The sequence below is a fragment of the Lineus longissimus genome, chromosome 9 (genome assembly GCF_910592395.1).
Source record: "Lineus longissimus chromosome 9, tnLinLong1.2, whole genome shotgun sequence".
NCBI classification, from domain to species: Eukaryota; Metazoa; Nemertea; class Pilidiophora; order Heteronemertea; family Lineidae; genus Lineus; species Lineus longissimus.
In genome coordinates, this window is record NC_088316.1 from 6,718,632 (window position 1) to 6,738,146 (window position 19,515).

The window sequence follows — 19,515 nt, forward strand, 5'->3', positions numbered from 1 at the left end:
AAAGATCCATTGCCGGCTACGCATGTCTCAGTCTCATCAAGTGACTGTAAGGGGTCTCCTCAAACTTTGATCTTGTGTAAGAACTGATAAGATGCAAATGAATGGAACTTTACAACTATGAGCTGAATTTCCTGTTGGTAAAGGTTGTACACCATGTACCTCCCAAGTAAAAGGATAGCCTATGTTACTGGGTGGTTGAGTGGAGGGATTGCTCCATCCGAGGTGGGTGCTCATGGGGGGTGGGGGGCATTACCAACACAAATGCTTCAGCTCCTAGTTCACACTTCTTCTGGTGCCAGTTTCTTTTCTTCAGTTACCTGTATCATACTTTATGCGATAAAAGTTTCTAAACTTAACCCCTTCCAGGGAGAGGATGTGAAGTGAAGGTAAAGTTTTTAACACCCTAGACATTGGGTGATATGAATAAAGACTAGCAAATGCTTTTATCTAAATCTCCATGTACATTTGCACTAGGCCTTCCTGTACAAAACCGGAGTAATAGCATTTGCTAGTCTTTATTCATATCACCCATTGTCTGTAAACCAATAACAGAGTGCAATTGGATTACAAAGCTAAATGATTAGAAATAAGATTTTAAATAAAAGTATAAGTTCATCTATAAAGGTTCTAAGTCTTACAGACCAGATACATGTACATTAAAACAATTTGTAAGAGACATGTCATTTCACCTTTGATTGTTACATGACTGCCTTAATGCAGAATAAATTAACTCTTGAGTTAAATCACACTCAATAACAATAGGCTTCAGCAGCATGAATTAGCCGAGGTACATTTAGATGCACTCTGAAACGTCTATGTTCTGAACTGTTTCGCGCCATACATGCAATTAACGCGCCATCATATTGCGCCTCCGCATCCTCAGCAGCGCGCGTCATCGATGACGCTTTCCTCAACAGTGCGCGTCATCCGCAGCAGCGGCACGTTTTAATTTCGATTCATCCGTCATCAGAGAACACCGCACATTTGTATTTTCCATTTTCAAAGTTCCGAAACAATAAAGGTCGTAAACCTTCAGGTGCGTTTATCTTAAATATCATAATATGAATAGATCAGATTGTATGTAAATTAATTTCTATTCATTGCCTTTTATATATTTTGTAAGATTTATATCATTTTATTGACTGACTGTTCTGCACATTTCAGAATGCAATGCACTGTTAATAAACACGCATTAGAAGAACGACAACTTTGTTTCGTCCATCAAATCCCATTCGCCACAAAGTACTGAAGGAAGGTGGATGCAACAATGGGTGTCGACGGTGTTGATGAGGTGGCTCGTCCAGAGAGCAATGAGGGCAATGAATGTGCCACAGGAGGCGAAGCATGCGCCAAGAGAGCTCCCAGAGCTACCCTAGAGGATCTTAAGGCCAGACGTAAGGTCTTGCGCGGTAAGGTCATGAGAACTATAAACAGGCTGTCTGGAAAGATGGCAGGTAATGATATTTCTAAGTCAAGATTAGAAAAAGAGATGGTAGTCCTGAAGCAGGATTTTACCGAGGTCTGCTCTGTGAATGCAGATATGTTTTCCTATCCCGGGGTCGACGAGGATAGATTGAGTGACTGGGAAGAACAGATAACGGATTCGTTTTATGACTTTGTAGAAAAGACTGAAAACTATGTCTGTTCATCACCCAGCGATCACCAGGTCACACAGCCAGTGACAGAGGAACGGTCAGCAGAGACCAATACCGGTGGCCAGACTGCAAAAGTCGCGGTCCAAGATGCAAGTCGTGATAGCCCGATTGTCCAGGGCAGTGATGTGGTTAGTGATGCAAGTTCTACAAGTACAAGTCTTGAAAATGTTGATTCAAACATATCAAATATCAGTGTGAATGTTGTAAACTTTGATTCTAGCACTGGTGTCACTACTAGTAGGCCCAATATTTCTATGTCAGGCCCACACCATGCATTTGATTCATGGGTTGATCAATTGATCGAGTTTCAGGAAACTAGCTTTCCTATCAGTTCAAGAGAAGTGTCTGTCGCTGATGCCCTGTATAGATTAGAAGCAAGTAGAGATGTACCCACTCGTCAGCTTAGCAAGTTTAATGGTAACTCACTGAACTATGTCGATTTCATTGACTCGTTCAAGATCCATATTCATGATAAAAGGCATCTCACTGACGATTCTCGTATGATGCAGCTTAGAATGCATTTAACTGATGAAGCTGAACGAGCTATTGTAGGGCAAGGCACAAGTGGTATGATGTACCATACAGCCTTAAAGATGTTAAAAGAGCAATTTGGCTCCAAGAGTATAATTGCCCGTGGTTGCATTGACAGGCTTGTAAAGGGGCCCAAAGTTCTTGATCGTAAAGCTATTCGCGACTTTTCGCTTGACATTGTAAACTGCTTAGCTACGCTCAACCGCATAAATTATCTCGCCGATGTACATGCTTCCGAAAGCCTCCGTCAGATAGTTAGGCGCCTACCAGACCACATGATCCATAAATGGAAAACCACCGCAGCGATACTACGCGAGCGTGATACCTTGCCAAATCTTGCGCATATCAGCGATTTCGTGCGAAAACGTGTTAAGGCGGATTTCGACCCGGATTTCGGCGACCTTGCTTGTGACAAATCGGATGGTAAAGTTACCAAAGTGGACCGCAAAGGTGTTCATTCCGCTCAGTTCTCCGGGCCTAAGAAACCGCGAAAATGCTATGTTTGCGAATCTGATCATCGCGTATCAGAATGTCCTATGTTCTCAGATTCCTCCGTCGCCGATCGGTTGAAAATAGTCAAGGACCAACGTCTGTGTTTTGGTTGTCTTAATCGCGGTCATCGATTTGGAGAATGTAATTCCAAGAAGAAGTGTGGAAAGAACAACTGCAGTAAGACTCACCACCCTCTCATCCATACAGATCCCCCTACCAGTGGTGCAGTTTCAACCCTAGATCGAGATGGGATCTTACCAGTTGTGCGCGTCAAGTTCCGATCAGAGGATGGCAGAATCCGAGAAGGTAATGTTCTCATTGACAGTGGAGCAGCTACCACCATCATTCGGAAGGACTTCGCCAGGGCTTTGGGACTGCAGGGTAAGGAAGAGGGAGGAGGAGGAGGAGACCAGCTCAACCAGACCAACAGCCGACGTCTAAAGTTTTGGATTGCGCCATTGACAGGAGGTGAGGAGCATGAAATAGAAGCTCACGAGATAAATCGCACGATTGTCAGCATCCGACCATGGTTATCCTCGTTCAGTCATCTCTCGGATCTGAAGTTCACTCACAAGGCAGGCCCAGTTGACCTCATCCTTGGAATACAATACAGCCATTTGCACGTAGAACAGGAGATCAGACAAGGATTACCGTTCGAGCCAGTTGGAAAAAGGACCATGCTAGGATGGTTTGTTATCGGCCCAGATAAATCTGTCGACTCCATTACGTCCATCAGTTTTGTGAGGAAGGAGAACCCTGATGTGAGTCGATTGTACAACTTTGAGACGATAGGTGTAAGAGCACCAAATTGTGATTGCCCGGAGGATATGATGTCTAGAGAGGACAAGAAGGCCATGGACATGTTTGCTAGCTCTTGCCATAAAGATGGTGACCGCTATGTCATTGGTTTACCTTGGAAGAAGGATCCTTCACTCTTGCCAGATAACCGTGTCCTAGCCGAAAAACGTCTCGCCTCATTGGAAAGAAGTCTGGCCAAGACTCCAGAGAAGGCTGTCATGTATGACAAAGTCATTTCTCAATACCTAGAGAATGGATGGGCCGTCCAGGTCGATGAAGATGAACCAGTTACTGGACCTCTCTATTACCTCCCTCATCATGGAATCTACAGACCTGAGAAAATAAGTACCCCGTTGCGTGTAGTCTTCGATCCCGCCTGCCTCTTCGAAGGTGTTTCGTTGAATTCTTTCCTCCTCAAAGGACCAAATTTGATGGGGAATCTACTGGCTGTTCTCATTCGTTTCCGCGAGGATCTTGTCGCAATCGTGGATGACATTTCTAAAATGTTCCTTCAAGTCAAACTGAAACCTGAGGACACAGAAGTACATCGCTTTCTGTGGAGGAACTTGGATAGTACGAGGGAGCCAGATGTCTATCGTATGACTCGAGTCACTTTCGGTGATAAGCCATCGCCTGATATGGCGAGCTTCGTTATACTTGAGATTGCAGAGAAGTTCCAGGACATTCATCCCGAGGCCGCCTGGATTCTGCGAAATGATCGATACATGGATGATCTGATTCACTCCTGCCCATCCACTGAAGATGCCACCACGCGAATGATGGACATAGACGAGAGCTTGAATGATTGGAAATTCAAGGTGAAAGAATGGTACTGCTCTGCCCCGTCATCTGTTCAGAAGACAACGAGTAACGACCAACAGTCTGCCCCAAACATCAATCTCAGTGGAGAGGACGTCAAGACACTTGGAGTTTTATGGGACCCAGTGGCAGATGTGATAACGTTCAAAGTGAAAGAGAAGCAGATGCAGACAATCACGAAACGATCAGTTTTGTCAAGGTTGTCCATGCTCTTTGATCCCCTTGGGCTGGCAACACCTGTAACCATAAGAGCCAAAGTTGCGATGCAAGCCATTTGGAGGTTAGATAACTTAGGATGGAATGATGAACTACCCCCGGACTACACAGAACTATGGACAAAGCTGTTCCAAGACTTCAAGGAGCTTGAAAAAGTACAACTACCAAGATGCGTAAAGCCGAAAGGTGCAATTGGTGGATCATCAGAGTTGCACGTATTTGGAGATGCAAGCTTCACAGCATATGGTGCCGTGGCATACATGCGTTGGAATACTCTCACTGGTCCTACAAGCGTCCGCCTCTACGCCGCAAAGGCACGCGTTGCCCCTCTACGTCAAACCACTATTCCAAGATTGGAACTGATGGCGGCGTTAGTCACTTCTCGTCTAGCAAAGACGATTCACACGGAGCTTCGCGAAAAGCCAGAAGTTCACCTCTGGTCAGACTCGAAGATAGTTCTTCACTGGATTAAATCCAATTCCATCGATTTGAAGCCATTTGTTGGAGTACGAGTGGCCGAAATACAATCGACATGGGAGCCAGAGCTTTGGAATCACGTCCCAACAGAACAAAACCCGGCTGATGACCTGTCTCGTGGACTGGAAGCTTCGGAAATGGTCGGACGTTTATGGCAAGCCGTTCGTCAAATAATTAAGAAAACCTAGTTTTATTGAAGAAAACCTTGTTTTCTTCTTAAAAAACATAGTTTTCTTCAAGAAAACCATGTTTTCTTTCACGAAACTAGGTTTTCTTCGAAGAAGCATAGGTTGATTTAAAAAAACCTAGTTTTCTTTTAAAAAACCTGGTTTTTTAACAAGATAACTTGGTTTTTTAAATCAACCTATGCTTCTTCGAAGAAAACCTAGTTTCATGGAAGAAAACATGGTTTTCTTGAAGAAAACTACGTTATATGCAATTCTTTTTCAAAACCAAGTTTTTAATGAAAAAGACCAGGTTATTTTTCATAACCTAGTCTTTTTATGTCGTCCCTGTTTGGCCTGAGCATGGCAGGGGAGAGGTTAGATTTTGCTTACCCGGGTTAGCAACCCGGGCTACGGATTTACGCTTACTCTGCATGCGCAGTGAGCTCGTCGATCGCACATGTTGAATGCATGACAGGAGCATTTTGACAGGAGAGATCGAATGTCACAATCAATAGTAAGTTTTCTTTCTCACTTTGTGCTCGGTTTTTAAATGATTTGGTGGATCGCCAATCTCGCCCCAAGGTCACGCGCGTGCTGAGGGGACGGGGTAAAAAGACTGGGTTGTTTCGAAACCAGGTTTTCTTCTTTCGAAACTACGTTTTCTTGTTAAAAAACATGGTTTTCTTTGTTTTCTTCAACGAAACTAGGTTCTTTTGGAAGAAAACCAGGTTTTTATGATAAAAACATGGTTGTTTTAATTATTAGTCAAATGGCTGGATAAAAACATAGTTTTTTTCTTTTTTCGAAACTTGGTTTTGAAGAGAAATCATGGAACCTACACTTTATGCAAAAAGAATAAGTTATTTTTTAAAAAACCAAGTTTCATGGAAGAAAACCTGGTTTTCTTCAATAAAACATACTTTTCTTCAAGAAAACCATGTTTTCTTGTTAAAAAACTAGGTTTTCTTGAAGAAAACTATGTTTTTTAAGAAGAAAACCATGTTTTTTTCAAAAAAACTAGGTTTTCTTAATTATTGGACGAACGGCTTGCCATAGACGTTGGATGAGTGGACCTTCCTTTCTTCTGAGTCCAAAGGAGGATTGGCCATCAAAGGTAGAGATCTCAGTACCTCCAGAAGACAAGGAAAGAAAGAAGCCAAAGCCAGTCTGCACAGCAATGAAAGTTGTCTCGCCGATTGAATGCCAGAAGTTTTCGACATGGGGAAAGCTTTTGAGAGTAACCGCACTCTGTCTTCGGTTTGTCCACAACTTGAAGTGTAGGATACAGGATCGAGCTGAGTCAAGAGAGGGCACACTTGTACCAGAAGAGATTAGAGCAGCAGAGAACTATTGGATTGTTCAAGCTCAGAGAGACCTGGGAAATTGGGAAGCGAGATGTCTCGATCTTGCTCCCTTCGTGAAAGATGGAGTAGTCAGAGTAAGGCGGTCGACTTAGAAAAGCGAGCCTACCTTATGACAAGATCCACCCTGTGTTACTTCCCGCCTCAGGGCACATATCTAGGTTGGTGATGGAAGATGTCCACAGTCGGTTGATGCATCCCGGTTCGGAGCGTACTCTCTGCGAGAGTAGGAGCAAATACTGGATTCTCAAAGGTCGTAACCTCGCAAGAGAAACCGTGAGGAATTGTGTGATTTGCCGGAAGCTGAGACAGCCACCACATAGCACCCTAATGGGTGATCTACCTGCCAGTCGTCTCCGATTGTTCGCACCGCCATTTACAACTACTGGAGTGGATCTCTTCGGCCCGTTCATGTTGAGATATGGTCGCAACAGTAAAATGGAGGCGTGGGGCGCGATATTCACTTGCGCCACTGCTCGCGCTATTCATCTGGAAATAGTGGAAAGTTTGTCGACTCAATCGTTCCTCCAAGCAGTTCGCAGATTTGCTTCGCGTCGCGGATGGCCAAAGACATTAATATCGGATAACGGCACCAACTTCATTGGAGCTGAGAAGGAACTCAGGAAACTTACCAAAGAGGGACGCAAGCAGTTGGAAGAATTTGCAGTTCTTCATGATATCAACTGGAGATTCATTACGCCTTTGAGTCCCCATCAAGGTGGCTTTTACGAGAGCTTAATCAAGCAGATCAAGAGCGCACTTAGAGTTACTGTGGGTGATCAGACGCTTACATGGAATGAAATGTCAACTGTTTTCAGTGAAGTCGAATGCCTGGTTAACTCAAGACCCATTGGATACGGAAGCGATGATGCCAATGATTTCCGTCCACTCACTCCTAACCATCTGCTGATAGGACGAGCTTCAACAGAAATTCCACAAGGGCCGTTTGTAGAATCGAAAAATCTGCACAAACGCTTCGAGTTTGTGCAAGCTCTTGCCACGAAGTTTTGGAAGCGATTTGTCAAGGAGTACCTCTCTACTCTCATGCGCCGTGCCAAATGGCAGAATGCTAAACGTCAACTTGCGGTTGGAGACGTGGTTCTCTTGACAGATCAGAACATTCCACGGGGAAAGTGGGATGTTGCTCAGATAATCGAAGTATACCCCGGTGATGACAATATTGTCCGAAACGTAAAGGTCAGGACCAAATCTAGTGAAAAGAAACGCAGTGTTTAGAAGTGCTGTGTGATCTTGGAAATGGACTCCGCATAATTATTATCAATACAATGTATCTCATTATTGTTGGCCCCGGAGGGTTGTTCTGAACTGTTTCGCGCCATACATGTAATTAACGCGCCATCATATTGCGCCTCCGCATCCTCAGCAGCGCGCGTCATCGATGACGCTTTCCTCAACAGTGCGCGTCATCCGCAGCAGCGGCACGTTTTAATTTCAATTCATCCGTCATCAGAGAACACCGCACATTTGTATTTTCCATTTTCAAAGTTCCGAAACAATATAAGTCGTAAACCTTCAGGTACGTTTATCTTAAATATCATAATATGAATAGATCAGATTGTATGTAAATTAATTTCTATTCATTGCCTTTTATATATTATGTAAGATTTATATCATTTTATTGACTGACTGTTCTGCACATTTCAGAATGCAATGCACTGTTAATAAACTCGCATTAGAAGAACGACAACTTTGTTTCGTCCATCAAATCCCATTCGCCACAGTCTAGTTATACTGTACATTTATGTGCATAAACCTTAAAGTTATACAGTCAGCATTTAGCAATATCTAGCATCTTGACTTTCAAGAAACAACTCTTAAAATCCTTGCGGCATCCTAACCAAGTAGAAAGCGGTTAATCGTCAATGTTCCACTAACATTCTCGTCTTCCATAAATCTTAAAACATCCATGGCTATCTCTGTCATGTACATAAACATGTTGAATAGAAAATGGTTCAAATTGACAACGCCCCACTGTGCCCTGTCTTTCTTAAACAAAAACAATAGTTGCGCTCTTAAAATCCTAAGCTACTGCAGTCAAACAGAAGTGAGTAATCCTCAAGACTCCACTGAAACACTAGTTGCGGCGCTCTTAAAATCCTTAAAGCTACTGCAGTCAAACAGAAGTGAGTAATCCTCAAGACTCCACTGAAACACTAGTTGCGGCGCTCTTAAAATCCTTAAAGCTACTGCAGTCAAACAGAAGTGCGTAATCCTCATGGTTTCAATAGGAACGTTCACATGATCAGTTACTCGTCGTTACCATTCTCATCACTGTCACTGTGGGCTGGCATGCCCACAAACAACACTGCATCACCATCATTGTTATTCTCATAAGCGTCGTGGTGATCAGCGTCCACTGGCTCTGCTTCCTCTGCTGCCCTGTCGCGATCCAACAGGACCTCAAATCCACGGCGTGGTCGATCCGGTGAAACATCAGTCCAAGCGTTGCTGATGATCGCTACTACATCTCGTAGTCTGATAGGATCGCATTGGCCATCCATGCCCGTCCTCTCCTTTTTCCACCTTTTCCAATGCCTTCTAATCTTTGACTTGAAGGAGTACATGACGGCGATATCCAAAGGCTGAGCCAGTGACGTGCAGCCTGCAGGGACGAATTGCAGGATACCCCCAAGGTTTGTTACTGCCATACCGAAGTCCTCTGACCGATGCACCCGGTATCTGTCGACAAGAAGTACAAAGTTCTCATTCTGTCTATTCTCTTCAACGTGTGGTTCAAAGATTTCTGTCATCCAGTGCAGAGCAGTTTCAAGGCGCATCCATCCAGTTTGAGATGAGGTAACAACAACATTATCTGGAAGGTCCATTGCTTCTAGCTCTGCCAGCTGTCCGACAAACCCTCTGCGAGGAAATGTTATGTGGGCCTTGAGCTTGTCTCCCGCTCTCGAGATGCATAACGTGACTGTACATCCTAATTTGACGTTTGTTCTGGAAGTACGTACATCAATGTTCATTTCACCACGCGTGCTACAGGTGTAGAGGCAAGGACAATCAAACAATACAAAAGTCTGGTCCATATTGAATAGCTCCTCTGGCCTTAGGTGATATACAACAACAAGAGCGTTTAATTCATCTCGTAGAACGGTGATGCGAGCTTGAGCATCGGCTGGGATAAGCGTGCTGTTTTTATTTTTCTTACGAAAGGAAATCCTTTTCCTCTCCTTGAAGCGATCACACCATCCCACCGACGCTTGAAAGCGCACATGTTCTGGTCTTGTCTGGATGAGACGGTCCCTTTCTTCCTGTGGCAGATTATCCCACCATTCGTTAAAGAGATGGGTGGCTTTCTCCTGTATCTCTAAACATGAAACTGTTAGTCCTTTGGCCCTTTCGACAAGAAACCACCCGTGTAGCATGTGTTCAATTTCGGGCCAGTAACCATCATGATCATCCCGTAGTCTACGGCGAGCTTTCTTGTGGTCCGTTGCAGCTTCTTCAAACTTTGCTCGTTGCGGTTCCCACTTTCGGAATGTATCGAATGGTATCCGATAGTGTTCGGCATATTCACGAACAGTCTGTACCGTTCCAGCAGCCAGGACATTTTCGAAGTCAGTTAGATGTTGACGTTTTTCTTTAACTGTATAGCTTCGGCGGCGGGCAGGTGACCCACCTTCCGCCATCATTGAGTCTTCGATTTGTACTGATCTGTACGTCTCCTTCCATGTAGATGTTGTTTTAAGCCCTTCCTAACTAAACGTTTTTTACCAATGAAATGGAAGCATTAATTTTACCAAAGCATGTTGCTTTAAAGTCAACGCAAAGCAATAAATCAAAGAATGAGGAATCAAACTCCTAACAATGAGGCAGCCACCACGGTGTATGCCTGATCTATAATTGGTCCAAGAAAGATGAGTAGCTATTGATCAAGCATTGTATAGTGATCACCACCTATTGCCTAATCAATAGGATACTGTAGCCTGAAGAGCGTGTCAATCATTCATGAAGTAAAACTGGTCATTGACATGTTCAAATTTTTACAAGGCATTCAACTTGGCTACCCATGGTGAAATAGTGTAGTATTATCATTTGAATGGCATTTCTGGGAGGAGCTATGACTTAGGCCAGGCCATGCCTACCAGACCTTATATCTGGGATTCTAGTGTATATTCTCATTCGGTGTAGAATGAAAATATTCTCACAGATGTGCCCTAGATCAAAAGTAACGTACATTGCTTATTAATCTCTGTAAATAATGCATGAGTTGTGCACACACGGTTTGGTTTAATTACTGGAACTGGCACGCTGGCACTGGTACTGGCCCAAGGATGCGTTCCGAAATGGCCTGCAGTCAAGTGGAATTCATATGAAATCAGACTGCTGCTTATAGGCCTATTGTTAAGTGCGAGGCGTGCATCCTTGGGCAGAGGGCAGGGACAAGCAAGCCTGTCACTCAGTGGTACAGATAGAGCGATACAGATTAGCTATTACAATGTATCAGGCCTAGGTCATTTTCTCCAGAACTGTGTGGCATCTCGTTCATAGTGTCCTATGCTGTCTGCCACTATCATGGGCCTTGCCAGTGTCTATGGAATTGTCTTTGTAGCATATCCTATGCACTACCTACTTACTGCACACTGTAGCCAATGGGTGATATGAATAAAGACTAGCAAATGCTTTTATCTAAATCTCCATGTACATTTACAATAGGCCTTCCTGTACAAAACCGGAGTAAAAGCATTTGCTAGTCTTTATTCATATCACCCAATGTGTAGGCATGTAATTGACATGACAGAACAGAAGTAAGTGCATTAGACTAGAACTGACCAGCATTAGGTGTACCGAAGCCCACTGCCGACAAATGGTACCAGGTTCGAGATCGACTGGACAATTAGCACCCTGGGTGCCATTACACTGGACAAACAGCACCCAGCTTCTTTTTACATGTTGTAATAAGTCTAAAGTAATAGGAAAATGCATACGTACTAGGTTATTTCGGTTTTGTATTGGAAATATGGCAACTTTAATTGATAGGTTTTGACCTTCTTTGCTAGTCAATAGTCGTAGATATCGTAGATTGCACTTTCCTATTACTTTCAACTTCAAACGAAAGGCAGTTTTTTTCTGAATAATCCGATAACTACCACTTTTTTGTTTACATATTACCGGCATTCTTTTTTATCAACACGTTTTCAAGCCAGCTGACGAGTCAAATATACATTAACGCATGCTTGCCTTTCCCGGGAATGACCCGGCAAATTCAAATTATATTCGTATTATGTTCGCGGATCTGAAACAAACTGCACAAACTTTTTTTCATCGATTATCGTTGCTCGTGACAAAACGTGATTTTTTACTTCATTAAATCTGGTAAACGAAAAGGTTTGTTGTATTTTTTGTGTAGATTGACACCCATGACGAAGTGGGCATTTTCCGCACTTTACAGTTCATTTCTCGATCACTCTTGAGGAAATGTTCGTAAATCGCGAATAAATAGTCGCGAAAAATTACCGATTCACAGTGAATATAGATATTTGGCAGATGCAATGCAATTCTGAGGTTTGCAGCTCAAACACTGCAAAAAAGAGCGGTTGGCAAAGTTCGTAACACAAATAAAATTGAGTTTAACTCGATCGGACGATTACTTTTATTGAATTACCAAACGTACTTGAAAATGGAGTATTACCCTTTACCATAATTGCTGTCGGTCGATCAATATCGAATATTACACTGAATCCGATATTTCAAATGTTTGATTAAAATTTCAGATCCATGTATCTAAAATGCTGCTGTTTAAAAATAGCATAATGTACATGTAACCTCGAATTCGAATATGGTCATAGGGCCCATATTCATAAAAGCCTGCTAAGCCTAGTTGGCAACTATTTTTGACCCTAGCTGCCAACTAAGCGCAGTTGGATACGAAGTACTTCTGTATTATTCATAAACACCCCGCTAAGCTCGACTTGCAGCTGCTGGGGTCAATGGTCTGGCTCTTAAATGGATTCAGTCGTATCCGTCAGGGAGGACTCAGTGTGTGAAAATCGGGAAGGCCTGCTCTACCCCAATCAGTGTTGATTTTGGGGTGCCCCAGGGTTCGGTCCTGGGGCCACTCTTGTTCACCCTTTACACAAACCCCCTCAGTGACATACTGACTCCTCACTGCGGTTTCCATTTCTATGCTGACGATGCACAGTGCTACTTGGTTTTGACATGAGCCAACTTGGTGCGAGGGTTTCTTTTCTGCAAGTTGCAAGTTGCAAGTTGAAAATGAAAGTTGCAAGTTAAAAATGCAAGTTACAAGTTGAAAATGAAAGTTGCAAGTTCGAAATGCAAGTTGCAAGTAGGAAATGCAAGTTGCAAGTTGAAAATGCAAGTTGCAGGTTGAAAATGCAAGTTACAAAAAATGTATATACCCTTTTCCAGAGGCAAACAAATAGACCAGCCATCAGCCTGTCTCACTTCTGTTCCATAGGTCTTGCCACTTCACGATGCTTTCTTGCACTTAACCCCCCCCCCCGCAGTGTTGTGTGCTCAATAGCCTTGAGGACTGTATTCAATGCAAACTTAACACTAGAGAGTGCTTTTTCGGTGCTCAAAGTACCCTCTAGTATATATCGATGAGTGGCTGCCATCTTGAAAAGTAGTTCCGGCGCGGAAGTTTAAGATGAATTTCGTCCTTTTGTGATCAGGATTTACGAGTAAGCTATCATGAGGCGGTGACAATTGTGTATTTTCGAAAGTTTCGGACCAGCTCAGTATGATTTTATGATCGTAACTTATTTTTTGAAAGATTAGAAGAAGTTCTGGCAGCCCATTTGAGGCAAGTTTGGGGTTGTGAGTGTTCGTGTGAATTGGCGAAATCTATTTTTAGACTGGCCTTGTCGTCATTCAAAATGGAAGTTTCGCAACGCCGGTGTTACATCTGTGGTTGTTTCCCATGTGTCGGTGTTTCCAAACAATAGGCAGCTAGAGAGACCACGACTTTTCAATAGGGGGGATACACAGAAAAACTTGTCAATCTATTTTTGAGAGTTCCCAAACAATGGGGGGAAACACTCAAAAACAGAAACACTCAAAAACATTACACCGGCAGTGTTTGATATTGGAGCATCTCCACCTGGCGGAGAGATTGAATACTGTTGTGGAGTTAGTATTCAATGCCCTATGCACTGCACATACTACGATGCACCTTCTTCGATGACAGTTCTAAATCCCTGGAATGTTCCAGTCTATGAGCACAGTTCCAAGTGTTGCACTAGGGGAGAATCTTCTGACACTATCCCAACTACATTTGACTTTCGGGATTTTTAGAACTGTCCGTTTCATTGAACAACTGGAATGGGAGGACCCCTTTGTATACGGTTTTCTTGAAAATGCAAGTTGCAAGTTGAAAATGCAAGTTGCAAGTTGAAAATGCAAGTTGCAAGTTGAAAATGCAAGTTGCAAGTTGAAAATGCAAGTTGCAAGTTGAAAATGCAAGTTGCAAGTTGAAAATGCAAGTTGCAAGTTGAAAATGCAAGTTGCAAGTTGAAAATGCAAGTTGCAAGTTTCAATCAATCAAATTGAAAATCTTATGCAATGTAGTACTCAAAGTAGATTGCTTATGCCATGTTACTGGTAGGCCTACTCGAGGTAGACTGTCTATAGATTGTTTAAGGAACCAAATGGCAGGAAAAGATCTGGTAGGCCAGTATTGGGTTTCTTCAGTAAACTCGTTAAACCCACATTTAAATATTGACGTGTCTATTCCATTTTCTATTCCATGGTCATTGTGAGGTGAACATGTACTGGGTTATTTTCTATGTTGTGTTCTCCATCTATCTATACTATTAAAAGAATAGACTATGGGACTATGCGGAAATACCAATGGACCTGTGCTCATGAAACTTTCCCAACGTGTCAACTTGATTGGGGGTTGATACTGTGCTCTCGTGTTTAAAAAAGTCTAGCAGGCTTGGTCAAATCAATCTATCGTATAGTATGTACACCATATTATCAACAAGATTGGCGTATGATGCATATCTGGATTATAAGATGGCCATTGACGCCTTATTCTGTGACTCTGGCATGCAGTTCACCCTCCTAATCAAGGCAGCTGGCAACTTTCAGCATCTGAACACTACCCGTTAATCCAGTCGTCTATCCTCGCACCTACTCACACAAACAGGGGATAGAGTGGGTTTTGCGGTGACCCCAGACTGAATTATTGAGTCTACTGAACACGGACTGAACAAAATCATGCAAATAATCATTTTTCAGTTTCCCTTTAGAGTAAATTCCTTGGATCTTCAATATGATTCCAGTGAAGAAACTGGTTCCTCGATTTAAAGTAACAGGAAGTCTTTTGATTTCTATTCAGGATTGAATGCATCAACAAAAAGTTAGAAAAAAATGTTTACTTAACTTTATTGAATCATCATATAATAATGCAGAACTATTTTTTTATGAAACACTCTGTATGCTGACACCATTGAAGCATGAACGTTGAGACATAAGAAGGATTATTATAATAGGTACAGTATGAAATTATAATTTCTAACTTTCTAACTTGCCATCTCTTAGTCGCCAAAATCCCTAAGTCGACGTAAAATTCTTGATCCCAACCATGCAAAATCAATGATTTTCCCCTCTCAGCTCTTTACACCCAGTCTCTCCACAAACCTTCAGTAGAAATCAAGGAATGCTACAACCAGCGCTACACTTGGCAATTCGGCCAGTTCACAGTTAACTACACAGTGGCTCTGGCAGGGTATCTATCCCACTACTCCAAATCACGTGCAACCACGCATATACATGATTAATGTTTTAAGGATATAGAAATCTTGACCTTGAGTGTGTTTAGCATCAGTTTTGATCATTGCCCATAGGAGCCAAAAATTGGTTGGGCTTCCCAAAAAGGTAATTTATGCTAAAAATACTATAGGGCTTACGTAATATGCACAAAATGTGATGAAAACAGATCAAGAAACCCAATATTGAAATATGCAATGGAATTCCTGGCTTTCTTAAATCATTTATCTAGACAGCATCCAACTTCAACTCTCTAGAAACCACCCATAACCGGAACGTGGGAAAAATTCTAGGATAGTGCCAAAGAACTTAAAATTAGACTTAAAACTACAGTAAAGGCTTATACCCACGGACGCGATTTGTTGCCTTTGTCGCGCTTTCGTCCAAAATACAGCATGCATGTATTTTGAATATTACAAAATCTATTTGATCCCAAACCTAACTCTATATCAATGCCAAGCTATTGTTCATAGGACACTTCACCCAGGACACTTAAAACCTTTACACCAGTTATCATTTGACCAAAAAGTCAACACACTCTTTTAATAGGCCCTAACCGATCGGCAGCTTTATCAATCATACTTGCATGCATGAATTTGGCCCTTGGAATTGAGGCGTTCGGACAATTTGACAATGCGACAACGGAAGAGCCTAGGGCAAAATCAGATCTGATCCTTTTGACCTGGGCTGTTCTTTGCATTGCTCATCTACCCTACCCTATAGTTGGACTCAGTTAGATTAGAATGTGTCAGCTAAGTGGAATTTTAAAGTATGCGCTCTTGGGAGCCGGGGATGTGTGTGGTCAAGCTCACTGTAAACTCTAGAATCTAGAACTCTAAAATCAACATTTTTTACTGTAGGGGGCCTACTCTTTATGAGGGGGGTCTAAGGAAAAGAGTACTCTTAGCAACCTAGTGAAAACGTTGGAAAGTGAACAACCCAATATAGTCTATGCTAAAAATGTCCAGTAGGCATAGTCAGGCAACATGCATGACATGAGATTGATCGAGATAATAGTAGCCTTGGCATGATATATAGCTACCGGTATACAATCAAAATACAATGTACAATCAAACTTATGAATTGACCAGGCCATGCTCTCTAAACAGCATTGACCTTTGAGCAAAATTGCTATCAGGACAAAAACGCATGTATTAGATGAATCGTACTTGCGAACGACAGTAAACATGCATGAATAGATATCGCACTACACGGTTGAACTTTGTGAAGGGATCTTTGTAATTTTGATGAAAATATATTTGTAACTTGCGCAACTTGCAACTTGCATTTCCAACTTGCAACTTGCATTTCCCACTTGCAACTTGCATTTCGAACTTGCAACTTGCATTTCGAACTTGCAACTTGCATTTTCAACTTGCAACTTGCATTTTCGTCTTACAACTTGCAACTTGCATTTCCAACTTGCAACTTGCATTTCCTAATTGCAACTTGCAACTTGCATATTAGCAACACTCACTTGGTGCAGGGACATTATCCATGGGTGACTGCATTTTGAAGGTCAGTGCATGGTTGTTAGAGAATAGGCTGCTGTGTAACAATGAGAAAACTGAGTTCATCGTTATCAGATCCCCATACATGAAAGATGTGCCTAGCATCTCAGGTATCAAAGTGGTTGATTGTGTTGTGGATCCCGCAGACTCAGCAAGGAACCTGGGGGTAATTTTAGACAAGTACCTTAACTTCAGGCAACATATTTCAAACATTGTTCGAAATGCGAATCTCGGGATCCACAACATCAGTCGAATCAGGCGATCCTATCAAAATCTTCTGCCAGGCAGTATACACAGCTCCTAATAACATATCTCGCCTGGATTTCTTCAAGTCTCTGTTAATGGGCCTACCAGCCAATTTCATCTCGAAATTGCAGAAAGTGCATAACTCTGCATCCCGACTCGTTACAAGGAGCAGGAGGTCAGAGCATATCACCCAATTCTTCAGGATCTGCACTGGCTTCCTGTCTCACAACGCATTGACTTTAAGGTACTAGTGCTGACCTTTAAGGCCATACACGGGCTGGCACCTGTTTACCTGAAGAATCTCATCAGTGTTAGGGGTCAGTCTCGGGTGCTTCGTTCATCATCCCATACCCGGTTGATTCAACCGAAGCCACTCGGTTCAGGTTATGCTGAACGTGCTTTTGCATCCGCGGCACCCAGGCTATGGAATAAGTTTGCCCCCGAGACTGACTTCTTGCACTGACATCAGGGAATTTAAGGCACTCTTGAAACCCTTTCTGTTCAGGAGTGCCTTTCCATCAAATTAGATTTTTTTTTTTTTAGTGTAAAGCGCTTTAAGCGGGAATATTTATCCTGGATTTAGCGCTATAGAAGTTCCATTTTATTATTATTATTAAAGGGAAGTGCCCGGGAAAAAAAGGGGAGTTTTGCACGGCCCGGTCAAAACCTTAGGCGGGAATAAGGTTTCATTGATAAATATAAGGAGTTTCAAGGCCCCCAAATCACTTGTAAGGTTCAATAGATAATGGCCTTTCATTGGTTTACCGTTTGCGTGTCATTTACATACTCTCATCTTGAAAAATATGACAATATTACGATCACGTTATTGATTTTTGCAACATTTTCGGTAATGCGCCCCTTGCGGATCTGTAAGGTACCATTCGGATGCTTGAAAAATGCCGCGTCTCGTCGATTCGCTCGCGGATAAACGCATCAGGTTGACTGACGAGACCAGCGTCTCTAGAGGCTCCGACATTCGCCATCAGCAGTGACAGGTCACTTGGCTGGAATGGCCCCATCTCCTCTTCACTCATGTTCATTGCCCGCAATTCTGGCAAATATCTTGAGTCGTCATGGTTGTCAAACAAGTCTTGGATAATATGCTGCTCCATTTCTTCTGTACTGTTCGGATCAGGGGCCTCGCTCTCCACCGGCCCAGAATCCACCGGCGACTCGAAATCCATACTACTATTCTCTCCATTTTCCATTTTCTCCTCTCTCCAACTCACTACTATCGCTATTGACTGCGTAACATACACTAACATTCTTTCGCTATCATTGCTAACTTCATTTACTAGAACACTGGCCTCTTTGTAGCCGATTATGTAACCCATAGTGGAAACACCTGACAGCGCCGCCCGGCATGATCCACGTGCTACTGGCATATTTATAACTCGTAGTAAATAAGGTTGTAAAAATATGCAAACGAGATGCCGTATTGGAAACCATGACGTCACTAAGCAGTTCTTGTTTCTGCTACGGGTGGCGCTGTTGCTTGCTTCTGGAGGCGCTATTCAACCTCTTTAAGCTCAGTTTGGTGCTAAGTTGTCTGCTGACTTTAGAGGTGCTCTGGGGTACCTCTAAATTCACTGGTTGGCAATTAATTTTGTCATCTCTGAATTGGAGTCAGAGGCAATATGAATTCAGGAGCTACCAAAATTGCATCGTGTGATGAGAAAAGAGCAGGCTTCAGAGACACATTTATTTTTGTGATATATTAAAATATCAAAATAATTTTTGTTCAAGATTTTTCAACGCAACTGTTCTGTTCAATCGCCTCATGACACACTTATTCCATAAATTTGAGCATTATTACATGTTGATATCTTGAAATTTTAAGCGAAATATTATATCATCGTAATCATAACATTTTTGATATGTTTCTGCCTCTCCAGGTGATATTTTGATTTGATTTTTTTACGTATGCTCATGTTACCCCTCTAGTATTCAATGACATTGAAAAATCCTATAATAACAAAGAATATCAAAATGTCAAAATTATAATAATTTCTATACAATATCACGAACATTAAATAAGAACTCTAGTTTCAAGCAAACTCGAAAACGTGGACAAAACAAAATTTAATCAACCGGGTATATCTTTTTTATTTTGGAGGCTTTTTAATTCTCAAAATCAAACTAGCAAACCCTGCAACATTAAAAAAAGCCAATAGGGAAATAATAGACAATCCCAACCAAATGCCGCAATCGGAATCAAAATCGGTCCATCTAATGCGGAGTTTCAAATTATTTTAGATGTTGATATTAAGCCGAAAGGCACACACAAAATGCTCACATGCCATCCCCTATTGAAAGATACTAACGCGCCTTGTGTTATGTGGTTTGGGACAAAGGCCAAATGCCTAGCTAACAGCTAACAAAATCTTAGTTGACAACTACCTGGCAATATTCTTATCAGAAAAATAGCAGCAGACTATGGAGCAGCCAACTAGGCATTTGACAGTCTGCTAAG

General features: G+C 42.3%; 3 protein-coding genes across 7 annotated transcripts in view; 2 read left to right on the forward strand and 1 right to left on the reverse strand.

The window, feature by feature from the left end:
- LOC135493600 (glycine receptor subunit alpha-2-like) overlaps positions 1 to 19,515 on the reverse strand; it is a 387,954-nt gene that overhangs the window by 324,340 nt on the left and 44,099 nt on the right. The gene's annotated exons all lie outside the window — the stretch shown is intronic.
- LOC135493569 (uncharacterized) lies at positions 1,268 to 5,176 on the forward strand. Its single transcript, XM_064780979.1, has one exon. The coding sequence runs from the start codon at positions 1,268 to 1,270 to the stop codon at positions 5,174 to 5,176; it is 3,909 nt and encodes a 1,302-aa protein (XP_064637049.1).
- On the forward strand, positions 6,685 to 7,752 carry LOC135493570 (uncharacterized). The gene has a single exon (XM_064780980.1). The coding sequence runs from the start codon at positions 6,685 to 6,687 to the stop codon at positions 7,750 to 7,752; it is 1,068 nt and encodes a 355-aa protein (XP_064637050.1).